The sequence below is a fragment of the Trichogramma pretiosum genome, unplaced genomic scaffold (assembly GCF_000599845.2).
Source record: "Trichogramma pretiosum strain Unisexual culture from Peru unplaced genomic scaffold, Tpre_2.0 scaffold1, whole genome shotgun sequence".
Lineage (NCBI taxonomy): Eukaryota > Metazoa > Arthropoda > Insecta > Hymenoptera > Trichogrammatidae > Trichogramma > Trichogramma pretiosum.
In genome coordinates this window covers 3,930,326-3,956,604 of record NW_019641703.1, presented here as the reverse complement: position 1 = coordinate 3,956,604, position 26,279 = coordinate 3,930,326, and the positions used below count along the sequence as shown (strand labels likewise).

General features: G+C 42.4%; 1 protein-coding gene across 1 annotated transcript in view; it reads right to left on the bottom strand.

The window, feature by feature from the left end:
* Positions 1-25,390, bottom strand: part of LOC106656817 — a 33,034-nt gene extending 7,644 nt beyond the window's left edge. The window contains exons 1-3 of the mRNA XM_014377972.2: positions 24,844-25,390; positions 6,714-6,875; positions 1,056-1,325 (exon numbers count right to left, since the gene is read on the bottom strand). Of these exons, the coding sequence (XP_014233458.1) occupies positions 1,060-1,325; positions 6,714-6,875; positions 24,844-24,940 (525 nt within the window). The 5' untranslated portion in view covers positions 24,941-25,390 and the 3' untranslated portion in view covers positions 1,056-1,059. The remainder of the gene's footprint in view (positions 1-1,055; positions 1,326-6,713; positions 6,876-24,843) is intronic.
* Positions 25,391-26,279: the final 889 nt, after the last annotated feature.

Here is a 26,279-nt window from a genome sequence, read left to right as displayed (position 1 = left end):
TGTAGCGTCGAGTTCCTTAGTTTGGCTAAGCGACCTCGTGATTTTTGAAGGGAATTTAAACAATTTATTAGTAATAAAATTGAAACACTGATTTTAAGTAAGAAAAAAAATGAATCCGGAAGAAACTCACATTTATTTGTTCAATTAAATACAATTGTTGCTCATTTGAGAGCTTAATCTTAATCAAATTGATGATTAAGTTTTACAACCAATCAATTAAGATTGAAAACGAGAGAGAAAAAGTTAAAGTGCTCTTCACTCTCGCGTAGTAACCTGGAGAATGAGAATTATTATTATTTCTTCTTTCTCTTGAGTTTTTGGTTGCTAGGCAAAAAACAAAATATATAAAAGAGATGAATTTCACTCTTTATTTGAAATCGAACAAGTATTATAGCCCAGCTTTCGATTGGTGTAGGTTGCGGGTTCAAATTTTACATTTTATCGATGCTGCGATAATTATTCTATTGGAAAATTCACGTGTGTCAAAAAAACGGTCACCTCCGTGGACATGAATATCTCGAGCTATGATCATTCTTTTTAACCGCTCGCCCCGTCAAAAGACTCGTTTTCCATGACCAAATTTCGGGTTGTGCGGAAAATTTTGTGCGTTTCTTATTTTTCTTACATAGTTGATCAAAGCAGCGATTTGTCACCTCCGTGTATGTCACCTCCGTAACCGAAAATAGTCAATTTTAAGCATAAAATCGGACATAGTTTTCGTAAAACGAAATCTCAAAGCCCCAGATTCAATAATTATTCATATTTTCTGGTTTAAAAAAGGGTAAACTAGTTCGCGCCGTTCAATATGACACAAAAATTTTCACCATTTTTTCGTTTTCCATACCCGAAAAAGCAGATTTCGGGAGAATCAACCATATCATCTCTTGCCCTTTTTTAAAAATGAGAATATATCGCGAAGGATTTGACAGCTAATACGGATGCGCTGTTTTAATACATCATATCCTGACTCTCCGACGAAAAGTTTATTTCGAGTATATCCATATCGCGAATCGACTATTATTGGAGCCTCGCGAGTCGTTTAAAAATAATCTTACCTCCTCAGTTGAAATTACAAAACGACGACAACGACGACGACGACGGAAGCGTCACCAGCAGCAGCAGCGTCAGGCTGGCCCCGATCAGACCGTAGCGCTGGATCGCCGAGCCTGCCACGAATGACTCGGCGCCGTTGCAGAGATCGGTGGTGCACGAGCAGTAGTGGGCTCGTACGTCGTGCGTGCCGGTCCTCATGAGGCAGGCCTTGTCGTCGGCCTTCTCGTCCGTGACGAAGCCGCAGCCGCGCACGACTCGATCCTGCCCGTAAACTGGAAAACAAATACACAAAAATGAGAGATATCGTATATGTATGTGTCAGATGCGCGTGTTAAGTAGAGCTTGCAGCGAAATCATTCCGCAAAAGTTCGATCGACCCTCTCGAAACGACTTGCTGCCGTTGCCGCTGCTCTGTACATGGCTTATGTAACTGTACAATAGTGCATATAGAAGTCGGTATAATTGAGGCTATACATTCTATTATACTCCCCAGAGGGAACGACTCCTAAGGAGGCACGAAAGCTCCGCATCTATTTATAGACCGAAAATTACGACGCTGACAATGTCTGTAATACGTGTGTATAAGTACAAAGTACACGTGCTGTGCATTACTCTGAATTCGCGATTGCACGCGCGGCACGCCGTGTCCTATACTTGTGTACAGTACGAGCCCCGCGCGCGGGTGCATAAACTGCAATTTATAAATGCATCTTGTTAATTTACTTCGAGCTATTTACGTGTATGCAAACGCGACTTGTATCGCGCGAGCTTACGAGTTTTCAAACGGCCGCGATGATTTAAATCCTCGAGACACGGTGAGAGACTCGGAAAAACACGATCGGACAGAGTTGTTGTCGACGCAGACTTATGTTTTTCCCAAAGTTTGTTTTCGCGCGTATGAATTATGCACGCGCGCGCGCGCGAGTTCGAGCTCGTCTCCAAGCTATCGGTGAAAGATATAGAGAGGGAGAGAAAAAAAAATAAGCACAAATCGAAGCTAAAAGTTACGTAAGGTTCGAGGCCGTCGCAATGCAGGGAGTAAGTATACAGCACTAGAGCGAAGAGAGAGAGAGAGAGAGAGAGAGAGAGAGACAGTCGGCAGTACTGGTCGGGATATATACGTATAAGTATAATATGCGCCACGACCGCCCCAGCCAGCGGTGCACTTGGCTGGCTACGTATGTAGACGCACGCAGACACTCACACACATGCACACATATGCACATAACGATACTTAAAGCATACACGTCGAAACTCGCGAAATTTAAAGAGACGAACTTTGACCGTTTCTTTTTAGTTTTTATTGAAATTTCATGTAGCGCGCGTATACACGCGAAGCGAGGGTTTCTTACGGTTTGGCTACTTTCTTATACGATAAGCAGTACTTTATGCGGTAAAGTTTTTTTTTTCTTCATCCTATTTTCTTGCAAAGATATGATGAGTAATTTTGAGTAAAAATCTTTAAACATTCCAGAATATTTTAAAGTCAATTTTGTTTTATTTTTGTTTTCTACGTCCCTCTGTTTCTTTTTTTTAAGTGTTGTATACAATTTTTCTTGAATGATTATAAAGCGTATAAGGACAGCTCTAACCAGGAAAAAATATTGTTTACTCTGATTGTCATGGTACAATAATGTACACTTTATTAATGAATTACTGATATTATTCATAAATTATTATTCATAATTCCAAATATTTTTTCCAAACACTGGGCTGGTCGTTGCATAGAGAGCTGCAAGAACCATGTAGTCAAAAAAATGTAGGTAAAGAAGTAATCGCGTGATTCACAATCTGCCATGGGATAGAACACGGGTCTATACAATCGGCGCCGCCACGGTCAAACTTTTGATTCGGACTGTTGCATCCTTAATTCATATGAAATACGTAAAACTGATGACGAATCTCCAGCGAGCATATGCGCGTGCGTCGCTCGAGTCTTGAATTTTTTTTTTGAAGTATACTTTCACTACGCCTACACACGGCTCGCGCTACTACTGTGTATCTTTTTTAGCTTCGTCCAACGTATTTTTTACTTTCTCTTTCACTATATGTAGGTAGAGTGCTATGTATGGTCAGTCCACGTCACGACGCATTAAAGTGAAGAAGTAAAGATCGCGACGACTGAATTAACACGTGATTTTCGTGAAAAAATTGAAAAATATCTTAAATTACAAGTGACCGTGTGTTGTGTATGTGAGTGCTGAAAACAATGTACAAGATTGACGAAAATAAGCAAATTCGTTACTATTCAATAGATACGCCCGAATACCATGATTTTAAACGTCGTCGTTTTAGCCAAGACAACATAATAAAATTGAAAGCTATGCGTGAAAATGTCACATGGGAGGTCGAAGAGGAACGACGTGAATTTCTTCGTCAACTTTATGATTTGATCGAAAATTGGGCAGACCTACTTCCGAATTTACGGGACATTTTCCGAAGGGAAGAAATTGATATGCTCGTCTTGGAGGAAATGAAATACCGTAAAAATGGGATTCCAAGTCCATTTATCGACTTTGTTATCCGAACCGGCTACCAAGACGAGCCCTACGTTGATAAATACGGCAAGCCATTGCCACGTCGCACTACAGCACTGCATCATTCTTTTGGAAAAGATACAGAAGACTACAGGGTTCTCGTCAGCAAACTTTTCAACATATATAACAGATTTGACGTTAATTACACCGATGAATTTGGATTAACGCATTTCCACGTGGCGTGCAGTTATGGCTTGGATGACATAGTGAAGAAATTTCTCGAGCTCGGCCAAGTTGATCCCAATTGCCTCGTACCAGAAACAGGTGATTCACCACTGCACTTGGCTCTGGATCTGTATTCGAATGGCAAGAAAATGCTACGATTGCTGCTGCCAAGAGGCGCCAATTCGACTGCAGTCAATAAGGACGGAATGACCCCTTTGCACAGAATTTGCGACAGTCACTACAAAGGTAGCCTTAAGGTCAAATTGTTGAAGATGATATTCGAGCTCAGCGAGGAAAAATACCATCCGGTACAGGTCAACGCTCAGGACGAGTGGGGATATACACCGCTACACTACTCTGTGGCTCGCTGGAACGAAGGTATGGTCGAACAGCTGCTAAGAAGAGGCGCCAATCCGAATATAGCCAATGAGGCGGGATGGACAGCTTTGCACATGTTTTGCAATAGTATGAACGATAATATCGAATTGTTAAAGATGTTATTCGAGCTCAGCGACAAAAAATATCATCCACTGCACATCAACGCCCAGAACAAGTTGGGTCAGACAGCCCTACACTATGCTGTGATTGGCTACGACAATAGGGTGGTCGAACTATTACTGAGGAGAGGCTCCGATCCAAATTTAGCCAAAAATGATGGCTCGACACCTCTGCACTTTATTTGCAATCTTTCCGGTGACAATGAAAAATTGGCGTTGATGTTTTTCGAGCACAGTAATGAAAAATATCATCCAGTGCAGGTCAATGCTAGAGACAAGTTGGGCCGAACACCGCTACAATTAGCCGTGGCGCGTCTTTCGCTGGATCAGGCTGATGTACTCTTGGATCATGGCGCTGATCTGTCCAATTTTGTTTTTCCTGATATGAATGTATCCGTGGATTATGAAAGTAGCAATATGAAATTGAAATTAGCGTCTCGCATTCTAGTCTTTGTTGAAAGTCTTGAAAAAAGAGGATACGAATTGGACCGAAGCGACGCCTTGAAGATCATGAAATTTTTTGCTGAATGCAAACTGTTCGAGGACAAGTCGATGGATCTTGAAAAATCTTGTTACGAGAAGTTCGAAGCAGAAGTTAAAAAGATAATGGTTATTCCGAGTCTGTCGCTCTACGACGTGATGCAGCTACAACCCAAAGAGGCGGCTAAACAACTCACATTAAAAGATTACTGCGAGTTCGCATGGTCGCAAAAATGTTCTAGGCTCTCAGAAAGATATGAAGAAACTTGTGCTTTACATCTGTGCGAGAAATTATCGAGGAGATTTTTTCGGAGCTGGGCACTGGATTGTTTTTATGAGATTACACATAAACGACTGCCGCTTCTCTGCTGTGATATGGTCCTTGATGTGCTAGAGAACCAAGATTTATATAATATTTGCTTGGCAACTACAATCCAAAGCTCATGATAATCATAAGCATATTTTCGTTATTTTTGTAATGTCTGGTGTTATGCAGCAGACTCTCCATGTTATTCGAATAAAAAATGTGTACAACTAAAATATTTCAGAAATAGATTGCATTCTAAATTTTAATAAACTTTGTTTTCATAAAAGATCCAATTTTTGGAAAAGTATCATTGAATATATTGTAAAAATTCCTATAGGCGAACATAAAAATGCCATAATGAAAAATGAGTCTCCGTCAACATTTATTTTAATCAGCATAATTATTACTCACTCGTTCGTCTATACGCTCTCTGTAGTGATACTGAGCTTGAATCTTCATTGAAACGAATCTCGTGCAAATTGATCCAATAAATTTGCGCAACAAGGGCTTGTTTTTTGAAAAAATGATTTGAAATATTAAAAAAAAAATTTCGTTTGATCAAGTATGCCATATAATAAGGCACTATAAAATTTATTGGCAAAACCATCAGTTTAATCAAGTTTTTAAATACATATCACATAATACATAGTAGTATTTTATAAGACCATTTAATTTTAACTTGGGGACTGCTACTGCGAATGATAATTTAGAGATTTCTCAAAACGATTCTGAGGTATTGGTACGCACTCGGTACAAAAAGAAGTTATTATTAAAGTGAGCATACTATCAAAGCTGTTAGCAGTGTACCACACACAAGCACTTATAATCATTTCTAGTGCACTGCACGAATGGATGGACGGATGGACGATGGCACGAGCTGTAAAAGCGGACGCGACTCGATCGTATACGTTTTTCTGAATAAAATATCATGCGACTTTGGCTGTCTTTCTCTCTCTCACTCCCAGAAGCGTAAATTAATCGTTAATGATCGTATATGTAGCGACTGCGGTCCAGAGCCCATTCGTTGATTACATTTATAACGATCGATTACTCCTCCGGAATAATGGAAATGCATATAGTACGATTCAGACGTACGAATTTCGCATATGGTATATGTGTGTTCGCGCATTTTAGCAATCAATTTGCCATCTAGGTAATTAGTAAAGATGATTTATACGTCTGTGCACTATGCTCGCAACGCGTTGCAATTACTTCAGTTTCCTAAGTCTCGCTCTAGCTTGCGTACGCGCGCAAGAAAAGTCGACGGCTAAAGCTCTCTCTCGCAGCAGAGAGGAGGCGAGGATCTTCGCAAGCTCGAGCGCGGCAAATTAATCGTGTAGATATCAAGCAGCTATAGATATCCAGATAGTCTCTCTGGAGTAAAACGTGTGTATGTACGCCTGTATTAATTATCCTCCATCCGAATCTCTCGTCTCTCTGTGTGTCTCGGACTGCAAAGCTGCCGATGAAACGTCGAGTGTATAGACGCGTTGGCGCTTGCCTTTCACGTTGTATACGTATATCGTTCGAGAAAGAGAGAGAGAGAGAGGGAGATGAAAGCGTTGAAGGATCGAAGCTTGAGTCGAGCTGTCAAGACAATTCGCTTCGCATTCTGTTTCTCTCTCCCTCTGCATCGGCAGATCGAACTAGGCTTGTATTATATATATAATATACCTTTCTGAGTGATTTTTCGACAGAGCGTGGGCTCGAGATGATTGAGATGCTCGAGACGCGGCTGAAAGCTGCAATTGACCGTGCCGAGGCTGTACGGATCGAAGGGATCGCCGCACCTCGGGTCGTACTCGCTGTTGCACTGATAACATATAACTCCTTCGGCTGTAAACAAAAGAAAAAAAAGAACAGTTATACTTGTGGAACTTTATGCAACATTTTTAAGAAACGCTTCTATACGAATATCAACATTTTCATTCTTTTTTATTTTAAAACTTTCCATAAATTTCCCTTGGTAAATGTCGGTTTCTAATATCTTGAAACTATTCACTGGTTTTCAATTTGAACAATGACTTGTGTGCTCAAGTTTTTTCTGCTGGAATTTTCGTCGCGTGTCGTTTGATTCGCAACAGAGCGAGATACAGGGCTCGTAATCGATACAGAGTTATCCGTTTACACGATATACATAACGAGTACCTTAATTCAATCAAGCTTCTTGTGTCAGTAACCCAGACGAGATAGAGTGGGCAGGCGCGGCTGACTGGAGTAACGAAATTTGTCGTTCGATGTCTCGGGTGTCGCGCGCGCTCACGCTTTTAACATTAATCGAGAGCTCGCAAAGATTTCGGGTGTAACGACGTTGATACGAAAATGTACAATGTATTTAAATGAAATTGAACGCCTCAACGAGTCGGAACCTCGTTGCTTTTTTATGCATGCATAACTCGGTTAAAAACGATCGATTGTCTATACATAGAGTAGTCAAGCACGATCGCCGATTTATTACACCGGCGCGGGCCGAGTTTAAATTTTGACTCTTCCATCTTCTCGAACTCTCGTAGTTACAAATCGATCGCCCCCGCGCTGCACCCAAAAGTTTTCAATAGGGTCGGTCGGAGAGAAACTTTTGGATAAAACACGCTCGCGGCTATTACACGTTAAACGTGTACGTTAGCTTTTTCACGCCTTATAACGACCGCTGTGTGTGTATACAAAAGCGTAACGATCTTGCGCGATTATCGCTTGCGCCATATACACGTACAAACACAAAAAACATGCCACGTGTGATTGTGTGTGCGGTGCTGCAAGCTCGCAAGCTCGTACATACACCTATGTATATAACCTAATAGCGACTAGTCAGGCACGGAAAATGTCAAGGTCTCGCACGGTGCGCGCGGGTTCTTCGACCAGTATGAGTTGTACTATGTGTAATATATATGTGCGGCGCTCCGGAGCACTCATACGTATATATAGCGTATCATGGGTATGTATATAACCACCCACACCCCCTTGGCTCTATTACTACTGCTGCTGCTGCTGCTGCTTCTACTATGCTACTCCCCACCGCGAGTACGTCGCGGCGACCTTGATTCATATATACACATCAAGCTCGAGTATGTAACAGTTGCACATTTGCTCGAGAACGACGCAAGCTCGAGCCAAATTTTCGACGTTACGTAATGGACAGACTTGCGCTTATTGCCAAAGAAATCGTTAGCCAGTTCGGCGTGTATGGACGAACAAAAAAAAAACGAAACAATGAGTCGAAAGAATCGATATTATTCGGTGATTCGCAGCTTCATTGACAGCGCGGGAGCAATCTGCGAACCGTTTTTAACGGGATTTGCATTTCGTCAACTTTTTTGTAAAATTATTTTCAACGATGAACGATCCCATGCGAAGCATGATATATCCTCGCGCAAACAGATATTTTCAGACAAAAATATCGCTCGCTATACGTGCGTGTGTGTTTACGTTTGTTGACTCTGCAGTGAACTGCAACGAATTTATGCAGTATAAACAGATAAAATAGACTTATTTAGCTAAAATCTTCTAGGTTTCGTAGGTGTTGTATATCCACTGAAGTAGCTAGAAGCGCAGCTTTTTTTTGCTCCCTCCGTTTCTTTCTCCATTTTTAACGATTAAGACAATAATGTATATTAATACTTGTGCGCGCGTCTTTGTGTGTAAACGAAAGCTCGCGAGTACGCGAATTGCCTAGACAGTGTGTACGACGATGTACACACACGCTCTCCGCTCCGATGCATGCAAAATAATCCATTTGGAACGAGGTCGAAGAGCTAGAGCGGCGGGTTTCATCGGTTCGCGACCTGCTGTTACTGCTGCTTCTGCTTCTGCTGAGGGCATCGTCGTCGCCTTATACGCCAATGCAGCACCGTTATAATACCCGCACCAGTCACGACTGTAGCCCCCGTCGCGCAGTTGCTTATGATGAGCGATGAATGTACGCGATAATTATGTCGCTGCTGCCGTGGTTCGCGCGGCTGCACGCGTACATAAAAGACGAAACGGAAATAAAACCGTGAAATTCGACGTGGCGGAGAGAAAGGGACGAATGCTGTGCACTATAAACGAGAATAGTAGCGATGCGACGATACAACAACAACAGCGGCAGCGACGATGGCGCGATAAAACTACACCGTAAAATTAGATTGACGTAAGTATAAAAGTAAGTATGAAATTTCAATAATTGAAATGAAAAAAAAAATTTTTTTTGTTTATAGGTGCCTATTTCTTCGAGCATTGACTTATACAATTACTTTGACTTTGCCACTTGCAGATTTATAGATGAAGGAGCTGGCCATCTACCGGTGAATGTTCAAAGTAGTGTATTTTCGAGTGACCGAAAACTGAACTAAATGTTTTGAAACAATGAATTCACAATAAAATCAATGAAATTAATGGTAATTTATTTTAAAACCGTTTCAGTGAACATTTTCGATTATGAGGCCTCGATTAATGTTAAACATTCCTATAAACAGTCCAAGTGCAGGACGAAGCCCAAAGACTGCGATAAATGACTGTATTTTCTCGAACACGAAAAATACAACCGAAGATACAATTAAAGGGCAATAATGCATTCATGCATTTGCAGTTACATTTATATAAAGCACCTTTTTGTTCGGATCCGCGCGATAAACTCGAGCTTTTCTTGTCTTGGAGTGCGCACTCGAAGTTCATCGTCGAGAGTCGACGACCTGCGACAAGTTAAAAATATCCACGACAACGACTTCGCAATCAACCGAAGATTCATCCGGGCACTTTTTTCTCTCTCTCATTCTCTTTTTTTCTCTCTTCACTCGAACATAAGTGCACGGATAAACGCATGTGCTCTCGTAAAGTATACTCAATACAGAGCAAGAGTAGAGAGTAGAGAGAGAGAGTGAAAAGTCGTTGTTGCGACGGGTCGCGTGAAAAGTCGAGAGCGAGAAGAGAGAGACGAGGACAAAGAAGTGCGCAAAGAAGAGAAAAAAAGAGGTACAACACCTGCGGGGCAGTTTCACGTGCAACTTTTGCAATTGCGAACAATGGGCTCGCGAGTGCGCGCGAAAAACAACAGCTCGCGTTTATATAAAAGTGGCTCGCGTGCTGCTGCTGCTGCTGTCGCCGTTGTGTACTGTACGTGCGCAGGCTTTGCCAAATGGGCTCTGTTGTTGACTACGTCGCGAAGCTCGTGTGTCTATATGCGTACACGTGCACCTTGTATGACGGTATACAATGTAAATGTAACAGCAGCTGTTTACACGCGCTTCGGTGCATTAAACGCCTCGGGGACAGCGAGAAAGCTCGTGTGTGGGTGTGTACACCTCTGAGCTTTCCGCAAAGCTCGGGAGCTTTAAAAGCTCGTTTTAGGATGTGAGCGCGCGAGAAGAGGAACAAAAAAAATATAATTTAAAATTTTTAATTTTCTATATATTCAAGTACAATCTGGTTTCAAGGTTGCCAGCGTTTCGAGTGTTAATCGATCAGCGTTTGCTGAATTCGATTTTCAAGATATAGTTGGCAGCTTTTTCTTTCTTCTTCTCTTTTTCGCTCACACATACACCAACACGCACGCACACCTATGTGTAGCGCGGCACGCAATCGCTCATCGTACTGCGCAAAGTTTAATCGATAGTTTAGAGCTGCATTCCGATTATAAGCCTGTGGCAAGTGAGAGGGATAGAAAGAGAGGCTCTAAATTGGCGAACAATTTTATTTTTATTCCCTCCGAGCTGAAACATTGACGCTCGAGGGTATTTTTTGATTTCGCAGCTCGCGCGGATCGATCGTTACCCATTATTTACAAGCGTACATAGTTAGCAAATAAATGAACGCTAAATTCGAGCGAACGAGGAAGAGAAAGACAGAGCGAAAAAAAACGTTAATCCGTCGAATAATTGATGGGCGTACACAGCTCGCGCCGTGCAATTGCATCCAAGTAGACATGACACGAGTTCGATCAGACGCGCTCGCGCTTAATGCATTCGAGTACAGAGCTGATGCTGCTACGGCTACTGCTGCTACACGTTAAAAATTCTTATTATACGCTTTTCTGCACGCGCGCACACACTCGCGTCGATGGTAAAATTTTTCCTATAAATTTTCCAACTTGAATGATACATCGGCGAGGAGGTCGTAAAGAAGAAGAAAAAACGACGGGACGCGGCGCGTAAAGAAGGAGGCTCGAATCGTCCTACTTATCTTCGTGAAAAAGAGTCATAAAATTTAGAGGGGGGGCGAGCTTGAAGCGTGCACGCGCGCTCGCGAGCGCGTATAAGTCAATTTAAGAGCTCTATATCTAAAATTGCACGAAAGTTGAACAATTTTAGATCCCCCTGATAAATTACCTTTTTTTCCATGCGCGCGTTCGCGTACGTTTGTCTATTTGCGCGTCGTTTAAGCGACTATATGGTTGTATAAATTTTCCACTCGTCACCGTGCGCGTGTAAAATCGTTAAAAATAATGGAGTACCGCTTATGAAACGCGTTCGATCATCGATAATTTCTTCGTGAAAATCTCGTCCGATGTATATTATATATCGGACGAAATCACCGCGTCGAAACGCGCGTCTCGTGCAGCAGGTACGTAATATTGCGTGCGTATATAGTGCTGCCGGGCGAGAGGCGAAAGGGGTCGAGTATATATGCTACTGGCGAAACGCAGCTGCGAAAAAAAAGAGGAAGGAAAAAGGAAAACTATTTGCCTCTGTACGCGATGTCGAAGGACGCGTTATAGTTGGCAGTTGAAACGGTAGCACGTCTCACGCGCGCGCGCTAGTAGAAAAATTGCCGTCGAGGCGAAAATCATCATCGGAAAGTTCTACGTAGCGTGAATATAAGGAAAAGAGGCAGCAGCAGCAGCGGCACTAAAAAAAAAGAGAGAGAGAAAAAAAGAAAACAGCTTATGACGATTCGCTTATGTTGCTGCTGCTGCATACAAGTGCATGTGTTCGCGTACACGTAATGCACCGGCTGAGCTTGCCTGGCGTGCTTATATGTACGCGTGTATGTGTGTGTGTGAGCTGCAATGTACCGGGTCGAGCGAGACGAGCGAGAGGGAAAGTGGGTCGCTCGATATCTCGGTCAACCCTCTCTCTTTTCTCGGGGGGATGCCTGCCTCTGCTCGCGTGTGCTGCTCGGAGGAAACGCGAAGAGAGAAAGAGCGAGCAATGGGTATAACTCTTTTCTCCTCCTCCCCCCGCGGCAAGAGTCTCTTTCTTTGCTCAAACTCGCAAACATCACCCGCGCACACGTAGCCCTTTTTTGCATACTTTATACGATGTACAAGTGTGCGCGATCGCTACTCTGGAATTTCCTCTGTGTACGACACACGACTGCGGTTAGCGTCAGTGACTGTATGCGCCGAGCGAGCACAAGGTTAAGTGCCTCTCTCTGTCCTGTATCTATAATAATGTTCACATGCACTCACTCTCTCTCTCTCTCTCTCTCTCCGGCGGCAGCGGCTGCAGATCGAATTTTCTAAGCCCTCTAATGTATATGGGCTATTCCACAACAGGTGTTGCAGGCCAAAAAAATGAAGTTGAAACTAACCATTTACTCTTCAAGAACACAATGAAAAATGAAAATCCTGAAGGGCACAGCCCCCTAGGTCCAACCCTTATGGATCTACAGGGGCTCAAAGTTGGATTTTCATGGTATGAGGATATTCTGCTTCTTACTCTGCTTTTCTGGGGGGACATAAGAAAAAATTTTTAAACCATGTTTTTTCATGTAAAATTTGATGTAGAATTCAAATCTGTACTCAGATGAGACATTAATAACCTCAAAACCCCTTGAAATAGAAAGTATGGTGTAATAGGACATAAATGTCAAAAAAAAAATATGTTCGTATACCTCAAATCAGCCCATATTGTAATATGTTCATCGATACACCAAAATACAACTTCTGATAAAGTTTGGTAACTGAGTCTCCATTACAGACAATTTGGTAGCTAGCGAAGAGGCAAAAAACATGGAAAATGAGGAAAAAACCATGTTTTTTGGGCTTTCAAAAGCTACATAATGATCTGTAATGGAGACTCAGTTACCAAACTTTATCAGAAGTTGTATTTTGGTGTATCGATGAACATATTACAATATGGGCTGATTTGAGGTATACGAACATATTTTTTTTTTGACATTTATGTCCTATTACACCATACTTTCTATTTCAAGGGGTTTTGAGGTTATTAATGTCTCATCTGAGTACAGATTTGAATTCTACATCAAATTTTACATGAAAAAACATGGTTTAAAAATTTTTTCTTATGTCCACCCAGAAAAGCAGAGTAAGAAGCAGAATATCCTCATACCATGAAAATCCAACTTTGAGCCCCTGTAGATCCATAAGGGTTGGACCTAGGGGGCTGTGCCCTTCAGGATTTTCATTTTTCATTGTGTTCTTGAAGAGTAAATGGTTAGTTTCAACTTCATTTTTTGGGCCTGCAACACCTGTTGTGGAATAGCCCATATATCTATAATAAAGCGGGCTATTTTCCTCTCAAAGAGGCTCGCTCTCGCGCTTACTCCGTTCGCGCAAAATTATGAATGAAAACGCGGGTATACAGGAGCTTTCAAGCAAGCTCCGAGCGCATCGCGATAAACATCGCATGAATATTGTATTCGATTTCGAGACGAGGATGCGCGGCGGCGCTCGATGCTCTGTATGCTTCAACAAGTTGTTGACGCTGTCGCGCGGAAATAAATAAGCCAGAAATGAAATAAAAATATAACGCGGAAGGACAAAAGGAAGAGAGAGACAGAGAAAATGCAGCTCCTCTCATGATCGAGATGCGAAAAATCAAAGATCGGCGTGCACGAGACAGTACTCGGGGCTTTTATATTATTTGATCTTGTGACGACGGCCAAGACGACAAATTAAATATCTCCATATAATGAAAAGAAAGAGAGAAAAGAAAAAGGAGAAGAAAAAAGTAAGTAAAGAGAGGAGCGTATTACGCGCCCGTTACGATGTATTATACGGTAACCACTGTATACTGCGCGCCGCTCGGAAAAAAAGAGAAATACACGTATATAGCTGCTATACGTATAGAAAAAGTCATGACCGAGGTGTGCGCTGTACTCGCTGTGCCGTGCACGAGAGAGGCATGAACTCTCGAACGAGCTTGCGGAGTGAGCGAGCGAGAGAGAGCGAGCAAAGAGACAAATGGAAACGAAGAAGACCCGAGAGTGGTTAGCTTCGTCGCGGAGCTCTCGTTGCTGCCACTGCTGTTCCGCCGTGTGTAGGTGTATGTGTGTGTGCGTGTGTAACGCATTCCGATAACGAGACAAGAAGTATCTAGAGCTGTGTAACGTCTACTGCGCTATACATCCATGATGGTAGTCGCGCTGTATACACTCTATATAGCTAGCCGGGGTTCCGTGTAGCCATAACGGGGCTTCACTCGCCTTTATCTTCGTTGCACTTCCCTCTCTCTCTCTCTCTCTCTCCCTCTTGGCTGCCAATTATTGTTTTACCCTGCGGGACGTGGCTCTATTACTCGCGTTTATTACTCTACTCGCTTCTTTTTCTTTTTCTTTTCTTTTTTTTTCGTTTCGTTTCGTGTGTGTACGCTCCAAGTTAAACCGCAGCTGCACATTGCGAGCTCGGAGAACGCGAACGAGATTTTTGCAGCTCTAGACTCGAGACGCGATAGTTAAAGAGACGATTTATATCTACACTTTGATATATATATTTTGACGAATGTGTATGCGTACACCACAAGTATCGCCGCCATGCATAGATAATATACCATAGTAATTTATCAATGATAAATGTTTCTTTGGCCCTACTATATAACGTACTTATACATAGGAGCGCGCGTAAGGGATATAATACGCCGAGACAAAGGAATATTAATTGCTCGCGTGTCGAAGCCGTTTAATTCGCCAGCCGCAACGAATTGGAATATTACGCGGGTATGCTGGGTACTCTTTAGTCATTACTTTTTTTGTTCATATTCTAGAGAGCGAGAAAAATATTCTATCGTTTGCGCGTGCGGATATAAATTTACAGCGCATCGAATGAATTCGTTCGCACGCACGACTTTAATAATTGAAAATTAAGCGGTGGGCACAGGTGTTCGACACAATATGCGAATGCGAATACGAGCGAATATTAATTTGAGGAGAATTAAAAGGTTCGCTGGTATGTAAAACGATTAAGACGAATTAATCTTTCTCCGTATAGAACAAAGTAAGTACAAGTTCTTTTGACAAGTGGGCCGAGGGCCAAAATCGACCGAAACCAGCTGAAAGGGTTCTTCTCTGTGGATCTAGCTGTACCACAGCGATGTAATTTCGAATAGTCAAAGTTACCTGGAGAGTACATTGAACTTTTTCGAGTACGGAAAATATCTATGTGTGTAACGATGTAGAGGTGGAAAATTCAACGTAACTTCTGCGTTCGCACGCAGTCATTGATTTCTTGAATGTAACTCTCCCCCTCGACGAATTACAGCGCAGCAGCAGCAGCAGCAGCTGCCAACGATCGGATCGCGCACGGCCCGTGGTGTGCGGAAGTCGCAGATGCGGAAACTTTTGTCGACGAGAGAGATAGAGAGTAAGTTTCGAGGCGGAGGTAGAGAGAGAGAGAGACGAAGGGATGGAAAATTAAGCGGTCAGCACGAAAAGACAAATTTCATACATCCGCTTTTGCCACAGAATCATTTTCGATGCGCGAGAAAAGTCCTTTAACGATCCGCGTTTGTGTGCGCGTTGCCCGAGAACGAGAGGAAAGGTAAAAAATAAAAAAGAACGCGAGCTTCTGTATGGGATGTGCTGGCTCCTATAACGAATCTTCTTGTGCTTCAAGAACAGAGAACAATGATACGTCTCTTCCCCATTTCTGAAAAATATCTAGAGAGGTACGAGAAAAAAAATCGAAACCCACCAATTTCTCGCGGATACATATACCGTTCTTTTATCGCAAAAATATATATAAAATTTCCCAGTCTACGTCTCGCGCTCTCGATCGCGCGGTGCGCTCCTTAGCGCAGAGGTCTTTGTTGTTTTTTTTACTCTAGTTTTCCTCCTTTTTTTTCTTCATTTTCTCGACAATTGATACCTTCTTTTCGCGCGCAGAAAGACAGATCAGATATAATATAGTTCTTTTAATGAAATAGCAAACGTCAAAATTTTTTTTCATACAAAATTGTATGCTCTTAGTTGTCAGTATACAATGTTTGAGTTAAAATAATTATCCATCATTATGAAAATAATGATGTTGACTTATACGATTATTTTCACTTTGCCACTTGCAGATTTACTTATAAAGCTATTTGCCATCTAGCGGTAGATGTTTAAAGTAACATTGTCGTATATCAAAGTGGTTAAAAACTTGTTTAAATTTTTAGAAACAGCTAGATTGTCATTTTTAATTTATTAAAAATGTGCTTCATATTTTTAACGTCATTGTAAAAGTACAAAAATTTTAAATGGTTAGTTCTTGTTCAATAGTTCAGTAGTTCAATGGTTCTAGTTCATGTTGATGATTTCTAATATGAAAACGAAAATGTGCCAAATATGTATTGTCTTCATTGTTTTTTTCGCGTATCTAGAATATTGATTCGATTTTTGCGATTGTTATGCAGCCCTGGCCGTTCTTCCCGAACGATCATTCATTATCCGTGCCGTGGAAGTGCGAACTTACAAAGTGATGATAAAATTAATTATAAACGGCGCATAAGATAATAAACTTTGAAAATAGAAAGAGCTATTTAAGACGCTCGTGCAACGCGTTGAATAAATCATGAATGAGAAAAAATCGATAAAAGTTCAACGCACTCGTTCGATCGATCCTTTTTTTTTTCCTTTTTAAATACTATTATGAAAATTTTCAGCGCACTCGCGCTTACTATTCGTCGACATGGCGAAAATCCTTAACCAAGTTTCTTCATCTAATAATAACCGTCACCGGCCTTATATACTTGTCATTACAGCTAGCGCTCGTTTGAATAATTGACAAATTCCCTTTATATCATTTACGCCGCGAGAGATAGAGAGAAGAAACGAGTCGACTTTTAGATGAGAAAGCTACAAAAAGTCGATCGATTCGTTTTATATATATACATACAAATAATGCTCGTCGCTAGAACGAGAAAAACGTGGCTAGATACAGATGGCCCGAGACACGAAATCGTAATATATAAACACGAAAAGCTGACGCTATATAGTGAAGGATACACGCGGTCCGAGTATATTGACGTACGCGCTTATGTATAAACACGAAGACGAAGAAAGAAAATCAATACACGATTCGGTTGCGGTCACGTAAATCGCGATCGAATCGAACGCAAGAGCGTTCGGATATATGTACAACCCACAATGTATAACTCTCAACATACGCAAATTTGTTGTATCATTGTCTTACATTTGAGCGCTATTGTTATTACCTATCCTTTTAATAATAGTAAATTACGAATGTAGCAATAGTGTCATGCATTTTGCCATTATTATATATCAATTTAGTTACATTACTTATATACATTTATTTTTACTTTACCACTTGCTGATTTATAGGTAAAGACACTCGCCATCTAGCGGTGGACGCTGAAAGCGATTGAAAACTAAATTTTTCGAATCGGGCAATTTATCACTTTGAGGTCATTTAAAATCCGCTTCTAATAGTTTTAACATGTAATTGCATTGGTTCAATCTCCGAATACGAGCCAATTAATGGCAATGTATTTAAAAAAATTTTAAATGGTAATTTTCTGGTTATTAGATCATCGTTAATGTCGCTAGAATTTCTATCATACTGCGCGACCGTTTTTCGATTTTCTTGAGAAAATTTTTCATCGAAAGCGTATGTCTCATAAAGCGCTTTTAGTACGTTATCCAGCGAGTTAGAAATTACGCAATACGTGTACAAAAGCAAATCAGCCGCGTGGGTACACTATTTCCTACTATATATAGTATGTGAATACGGTAGACCGATGCCAAATTCCGAATCGATCGTTTCCTGCAAAAGGGGGGTACATTTATATTCGAACGCGTACAATACATAATCGAGTGCGATGCGTGAAACGTCTATCGGAGTCTACGGATGCGATCGGCATTGGCAGCAGCAGCAGCTGAGCTCTCGAGGTTCCGTCACAAGTGTGTCACAGCATATAGCTCTATTTATCGAGCAAAATTTCGCAGCCATCCGCGCGTCCACTTGGAAAGATCGTGTGGGTGTAAGTGTGTATGTGGCTTCCGGTGCGCGCGAGGGCTGTTGCTGCTGCTGCTGCCACTATCTCATATAGCTACATCGGGTGCGCTATTAGGGCTTTGCTAGGGCTTTTTTTTTCTCGCTGTTTTCGTCGTCGTCGTCGTAGTTAAATACAGGTCGCAATATACGCAAAATATCCCGACACAATTATTACGTATAACGAACAGCATCCTCCGCGCGTATATGGGATGATATTGTGAATATCGATTTTTGTCGTTCGAATTCAGTCGCACGCGCGCGCAGCATACGCGTGGGATCACACATCCTCTCTCTCTCTCTCTCTCTCTGTCAGCCTCTCCGCGTATTACGTATGCATATACCTGTTGCTCTCGGGAGCGCTTCGGTATGTATATACGCGTAAGGTACTCTCAAAGGGACCCGCGCAGCTGACCAAAGTTGCTGTATACTGTATGAAAGAGTTCACACGACTTTCACAGTCGCGATATGATAAAGCGGTTACGATCAAGAACTTGGCGAGCGTGAATTGGAAAAGTTTCTTAGATCTCTCTACGTCAGGCTCGAGAAAAAGGGTAAAACAATTAATAGCCGTGATCACGATTTTTGAAAATTTAAAAGGTAAGCGCGTTATACATTGATACGTATACAATTTACGCATCGAGATCATCATCATCACCATTATCAACATCGCCTACAAGCAGAAGCGCGAGTATATTACAGAGCAGTTCATTATGTGCAGCATATAGGTATGTCTTTTCTAAGGCTTTGGGTGTTAGCAGCGGCTGCCAGTGGAATATATACAATACACCGTTCGTTGCTGCGCGCACACCCACACACCTATTCCGTATATACTGTACAAAGCAATATGCGTACAATGTACGCCGTACATACGTATAGCAGCTGTAAAGATCGAGCCCGAGTGCACTTGTAGCACTTCTCGAGGAGGTATAAAGGTGCATCTACGCTATAAATAACATATATAATACGAGCGAGCGGGCCGTGCACCTTTGCAAATTGTGTATAAACGCTTTGCCACTTTTTATATGTGTGTGTATATAATGTGCATTAGAACGTTGTATATAAATAATAATGCCGATCTCGTGTAAAGATCGCACGCAATTGACTCTCCGGTAGAAATTACCAAAAATAAGACCATTTAAAATATTTCCGAGCTTATGAACATTAATTCGTTTGATTTTGCATTGTAAATAAGCATTTAATTGCTTTCAAAAAATTTAAATCAATTTTCGACTACTTTATACAAGGTACTGCTACTTCAAGCCTCTACCACAAGATGTCGACTGTACCTTTATATGTAAAACTGCAAGTGGTAAAGTCAAAATAACTGTATAAAAAGGCACGATTTCCTTCAAATTTTAAGTGCTTTTCGAAACATAATTTGTTGATCAAATATTCCTTTATCCACAGTTAAATTAGAATTAAAAAAAATTAAATCGATATAATATCCAATATTTAATTTGCTCGAGCTTCGGCTCTTTCTTCATCATGAAAGGTATCATTGAACAGTATTCTGCAAATGTTTGATGGGTTAATCGTTACACCCACCCGGAGATGATCATATATACTCGATTTATCGCATTAGATCTGATTTTCCGGTCCGCCGAAGCGCACGCAGCACACACGGCACGTATACGAGTACATCCGATTTTCCGTGACGTGTAAGCGTGCCGATCCGATCGATTTATATATCATAAGTAACCGCATACAATTGCGATCAAACGGCTACACGTTCGTTGTGTATATAGCGCGTGCAAAGCGAATTGTATTATTGTTATCAATTGCCGCGTTGTACTGCATTGCACTGCTTACACACACACACACACGCACGCACGCGCGTCGAATGGAAAATCGAAGGAAATCGAGCGCAATCCGCTTACGTAAACTCGCGTCTCTTTTGTGTGTGTATGCAGACTAGCGGTGCAGTGCACGCACGATGATACAATTTCTATTATGTATACGCGCTGCTCGAGTTTTCAGCTGGCTTCCGCGTACGATGCGCCGCGATATAGCCTATATAGCTAGCTCGTCCACGACGACGACTACGACGACGTTGACGATGGTATTGTACCACGCAGCCAAGTCGCAGCGAGTACAACGTGGAAAATCGTCGTCGCGATTGTTGTCGTGACTATGTGCGCGCCGCCCGAGCTTTATGCATATAATGACGAATGTAATAATAATCGTGCACTCGAGCGCGCGCGACTCGACTCGCGGAATTGCAGCAGCAGCAGCAGCAGCAACAGCCTTTTCACATACAATCGTTTATGCTACAAAGGACAATGTCACGGGCACACACACACACACACACACATACATGTACTCCATGAGGCGTACGCATGCCATTATGATGAACATCGGCAGTAGGTGTATAATGTACATACGCCGCGCAGTGTCTGCCACGTCCATTGTAATGTAGGACTGTGTGGCAGCATCGCACCAAATTATTACATCACTGCCGTCGTCACTACCGACGCTGCTAAATTGCATGATTGTACGTTTGTTAATTCACGTTTTGGGTCGACGAGTTGGCGCCCGCGCGCGCGCGTGTACGTACGTATATAGGTACCTGCAGCACACGACGCCTCGTTGGAATACCGTACGCTGAATTTTGAGTACAGAGCTTGCAAGCTCGCTCATTTATGTTTCAAGAATAAACGGCAGCTCGCTCGCTCGCTCGCGCTCCTATATATCCCTATATATCCTCTACATAATACGTTAGTGTTATAAGCGCGTGTGGAAAAGCCTCGCGTGCGAATCTGCACCACCCACCCAGCCACACACACACGGGGTTGTACCTTTTTGGAGCGCGCGGGTGACTGACATCGTACACAAAAGCTCGTCGTCGCGGCCGCCGACGCCGGGTCGCGCACCACCACTGCGTCGCGTGTGCATGCTTCATGAGATTAGTCTTTTATTAGATGGCTTAATATTGCGCTCGCGCGTTCAAAGATCATATCCTTTTGCAATACGACGCGGTTATAAGCACACTGCACCGAGTAAAAGCTAGCTGACTAACTTTTTATCGCGCCGCGGCGGCAGCGGAGATAAGATGCTTTGCTTGCTTCGCTTTTTTTTGTGCTCGTTGACCCCGTGAGCAGCAGCTCGAGCGTCTGTAAAGTGTCGATTTGGGGGAGAGAAAGATCTCGGCGGCAGATATATAAATCCAGCCGCGCGCAAAGCGTCGGTCGTCACGCTCGTTATATATACCATGTGTAGATCTGCACAGCGGCCTCGACTCGCGACTATTTATATAATTTAATGTGACGCCATTCGCGAAGTCGAGCTTTCGCGCGGTCGAAAATGCGTACATAGTGCTTCGATGATAATACAATAATTTTCGACGATCGGTTTTCAATTTCACGAAATCTCGCGTTTCTCTCCATAGGTGAGACGATCGTATAACAATCGCAATCAGCCGCACTGCACTGGTTAACGCGATACATATAATAAGGCTTGTAACTTATTTATAACGCTTCAAAACTTTACGAAGGCATAGAAGCGCGCGCAAAACGACGGAGCACGAGATTGTTATAACTTGCGCGCTGAGTGCACTTGTGTATTATAAAGTCCCGAACTTCGCCTCGGCCTGACGCGCGCAGTAGTAATTTTAACCGGCTCATTAACGCCGCTACATAATAGTTCGCCCTTTATCCCGAACACGAGTTCTATATACGATGAAATTGTGTACATATAATGTAACGTATATAGAAGATGAGAAGCAAAAAAAAAAAATAATAATAATAACCAGCTCAACGTCGTGCTATATCGTATTTCTGAAACTTGGCTCCGAATTTCATAGCGTACGCACACGATCATACGTACATACATGTGTATATCATACGCTACGTTCGCGAAAAATTTTTCTCGGTTTTCGTGATAACCCACACGGATCGCCCACGATGATGTACGCACGATATGTACGCGGAACAAACGCGCCTGCGCTCGGATAGCTCTTTGATGTATTTTAGGCACAACAGTGTATACGGTATGTACCTCTATAATAGGGACGTCGATTGCCCGAGCGCCGATCGAACAAAAAGTCCGCGCGATCCAGTATATCGATGTATACGTACAATAATAATACAATTTCCGAGTTCTCGTAGCGCGCAGCGCACGCAAATACAAAGGCGTCGCACACGCGCCGCGATGGCTAAAGCATCGATTGTATATTATTATACACGCGAGCGCCAAAGTTCCATTTATATTGGTATACCTATATATCGAGCTCGATAATATGATGTAACCGCGCGCGAGTATAATAATATAAACGGATTAGCTTGGCGCTTTATCCGTTGATTTTAACTTTTTAAATGCCGCGTATTATGAAAATGCGAGTGTATGTAGAACGGCACGCGAGAAAACGATTTGATCGTTTAATTAACGAGCGTGTAATTGCCCTGAGTAGAAATTATGCTCGACATTTTTCGGCTTGTTTTTGGTCGCCGAAGAAGTTTCTTGGACGTAAAAGGGCCATCCGTACTTGACGTGTACAATTAGCCAAAAGGGTGAATCTTTTAAAGATAAAGTGGCTTAATTTTTCTTTACTTATACAATTATTTTTACTTTGCCACTTGCAGTTTTGCATGTTTACAGGTACTCGCCATCTAACGGTGAATAGTTAAAGTAACATTATATCACGGTTGAAGTGGTTGTGAACTGGTCTAAATTTTTTCAAACAGTTCAATTGTCTAATATTTGCCACGTAATGGCTAGAAAAAAAATGTCAAAAACAATCCAATCAATGATAATTATGTATTTCAAAAAATTTCGAATTATCTTTTTTTGTTCTTTAGATTATTATTAATAATAAGCATTTCTACTAAGGTGGTAAGTTCTGAGGATCCGAATTACACAATATCATAAAGAGCGAACAACATATGATTATTGTGTGTTAACTGATTAAAATCTTTTCTATATTTTTACCGAAGATTCGAACTAATTAAAAAGTCCGATGCTCGCGTCCTATTAATTATAATTATAACGCTGTTCATTTTTCTTTTCGCGTCGTTCGTGTGCAGTTTTTAAATAAAACAAGTTCAACTTGTTATGCTCTTTATATAGCGCGCTCTCGCACGTATGCAGCAAACGAAAACGAATCAAATGCAAATCAAGTGCACGAGAGAGCGTTCCAAACGTAATTTACGTGTTTAATTCGAGAGCATAATGTACTTAATTTCCCCGCGTCTGGGTAGAAAAAAAAGCAACAGCAGCAGTAGCAGTAACTGCTTTAAGATTTCTCGCGCGCAAGTCGCGTTCCTACTACGTGTGTGTGAGTATTACGTATTTTGGTGCATTACACGACCACGTGTGCGTGTTTTCCGCTCTCTCGCGCCACTGCTCTATATTCGTCGTCTGTCTATTTTTAAAATGATAATCTATATTTAATACGAGTATATGGAGATTTAGCGTGGATCTTCGGACGCGTATTGCGAGCAGTAGCTACTTTATCTCCGCGTATATAGCGAAGCATGTGTGAAATAAAGTCATGCTTCAAGAAAATTTGCGATAAATGAGAGCGTGGCATACAAAATGATCTGCAGTGTTACGCAATTGCCGCGATGCTCATCGGCGCGTCGTCGCGTCTACTTGGACGATTACGTTATATATGTACATCCGAACTAAGTCAAAGACCAAACATCCAAAAAGAAAAAAGAAAAATTAAATTTGATGCGTAAAAGAAACTCGCCGATGAAAGTCTATGTCCTCGTATACACGACAAAAGCTCGATCTCAGCGAGCTCGCGTAAGCGCGTGTTATATACGCGAGCTGCGCGATATTAGATTCTCTCTGCACAAGGCGATCAAAGCACTGCAGCTAGGCGAAAGAGCGAAATTGGCTAGAAAATTCCTGCGCTTTTTATTTTTCATTTTTCAACCTCCTCCTCCTTCTTTCCCCCCGCGCCTTCGTATATTCCGAAAGTATCTGTCAAACTCGCGAGCGTGCGTCGTGTTCGTGTGTACGAGAAAGAAACGAGATAGAGAGAGTCGGAGAAAGAGCGAGTAAATTGAAACGGCACGCGTGTATATAACGCATATAGCAGGGCAATTTCCACTCGGCTGTTTTTATGAATAAAGCTTTCGGATCCCGGGCTCGCGTCTGTGCGCTATATAGCGTACCGACATATCGAACTCGAGTGCAGCGCAGTATATAAACGCGCGTCGCGCGCTTATGAATGAATGACGCGGTAGATAGAGAGACACGGTGCACAGCGTACCGAGGTAATGCATCGAAATGTCATTTATTTCGAGGTATATAAAGAGAGCGAGAGAGAAATGCAGCGCGCGATAGATAATTTAGTAATTATGACGGAGCATCGACACGAGAGCTCGCGACGAGTATAACAATAGCCGTGCAATCGTGTATTATGGAACTGCGATTGATATCGAGAGCTTTTGTATACGATGTAACTTGAAAATTTCGCTGTTTTTCCTCCCCTCGAAACACACACTCGAGTCGTCGAGTTCATCGAGCTATGAATAACGACAGATCTCGTTCATTTTTTTATTTCCATTTTTACTTCTTACTCCAGAATCGCGGTACACTTATCGCGCTTGCAGAGCGAGACAAGTCGAACGCCCTACGAGAACACGTGGGACGTGCAGCTACCCACTTATATCTATACGTGAGTATAAAAGCTCCGCTCGCACATGGACCTACCGAACTGTGGCGAGACCGCCGCGACGAAGAGCGCCAGATACATCGCTTTCACCAGAGCCCCCCTGGCTTGTGAAACGGCACTTTTGCTTTTTTCCATTTTGGCTTATTTATTTATTTTTTTTATTTTCTTATCCACGTGGACGATCCGCCGACTGCTGCAGCAGGCTGGGTATACGTATGTATAAAACGATCCTGACAAAGAGTCCCTTCGAGCGAAATTGTTTTTTCCACACTTATGTTTGTATCACCGGATCATATGGTAATACAACGGAAGCTTTTTTTTGCGCACAAACAACACAACGAGAACAACTTAAAAAAAGAAACTCGAGCGCACTCGATTAGATTTTTTTTTTTTTTGTATTTTTCCACGCGCACACCAGTACGAGCTGTAGCAATGATAATAATATAATGTAATAACGACGGGGGGCCGCGTGCACGCGACAGGCCAAAAATCGACTCTTCACGCGCGCGCGGATCGTTGTACTTGCGAACTGCTGGCTAGCCTTGGATTGACTAGACACACAAGACTCTCGTTTTGTGCTCGCTACTGCTGGCTCTCGCTATGCTCGCCTCGTGTCAGTGTTCAACTGTCTATGTGTGTGTGTGTGTAGACGTGTGTGCCTGGCCCCGCGCGCGCACCACCAGTGCAGCAGTAGCAGTAGCAGTAGCACCACCACTACTATCCACCACTACTACGAAAAGGCGCGCGAGCGCGCTTGCAAGCTCTACTCGCCGCGCGCGCGTACACAAGTATTGTACGTCTTCTCTTTCGGGCTCGTTTTTACATAACTGCACGTAGCTTTTGCTTAGAATACGTATTTATATTTACGTGTACACGTATAAATGTTGAAGCTTTAGCGATAGCTTTGCAGTCCGTCTATATGTGCCTTATAATACGGCGCGGCGGGCTAACACACATACGTACGTGCAGCATCCCCCACTCGATTTTCAAAGGCTCTCCGTTGCCGCCGCCGCCGTCGACGTAGCCGCCACCAGCAGAATACAGCAGCAGCAGCAGCGGAGTCGCGCGCCGTTTCTGCGCGCGCGTCATTCGCTGCCTGTCTGCCCGCTGCCGCCACGACGAGAATTAGACTATATATAGTATACGTACGTACTCGAGCGAGTAAGAGAACAACTCGAGTATTTACACTACTTATAAACTATAAATATCTAGACTACATGGCAAATCTAAATATTAAAATCTGAATATATTTATCGTGTAGTATAGCGCGCAAAATATCCAGGCTTTTTACTTACCTCCCTCCTTTTTTTTTCTTCTACTGTCGATGCACAGCATGTATAACGAAAGTGGATCTATAGTACTTATAGAGTTGAAATTCGCACGAGGTCGAGGAGCAGCAGCACGATGCACTCTTCGCGGACGCGCACATTCGATCTGATCGAATAACGATGAACGATATGTATCATTTCGAGCA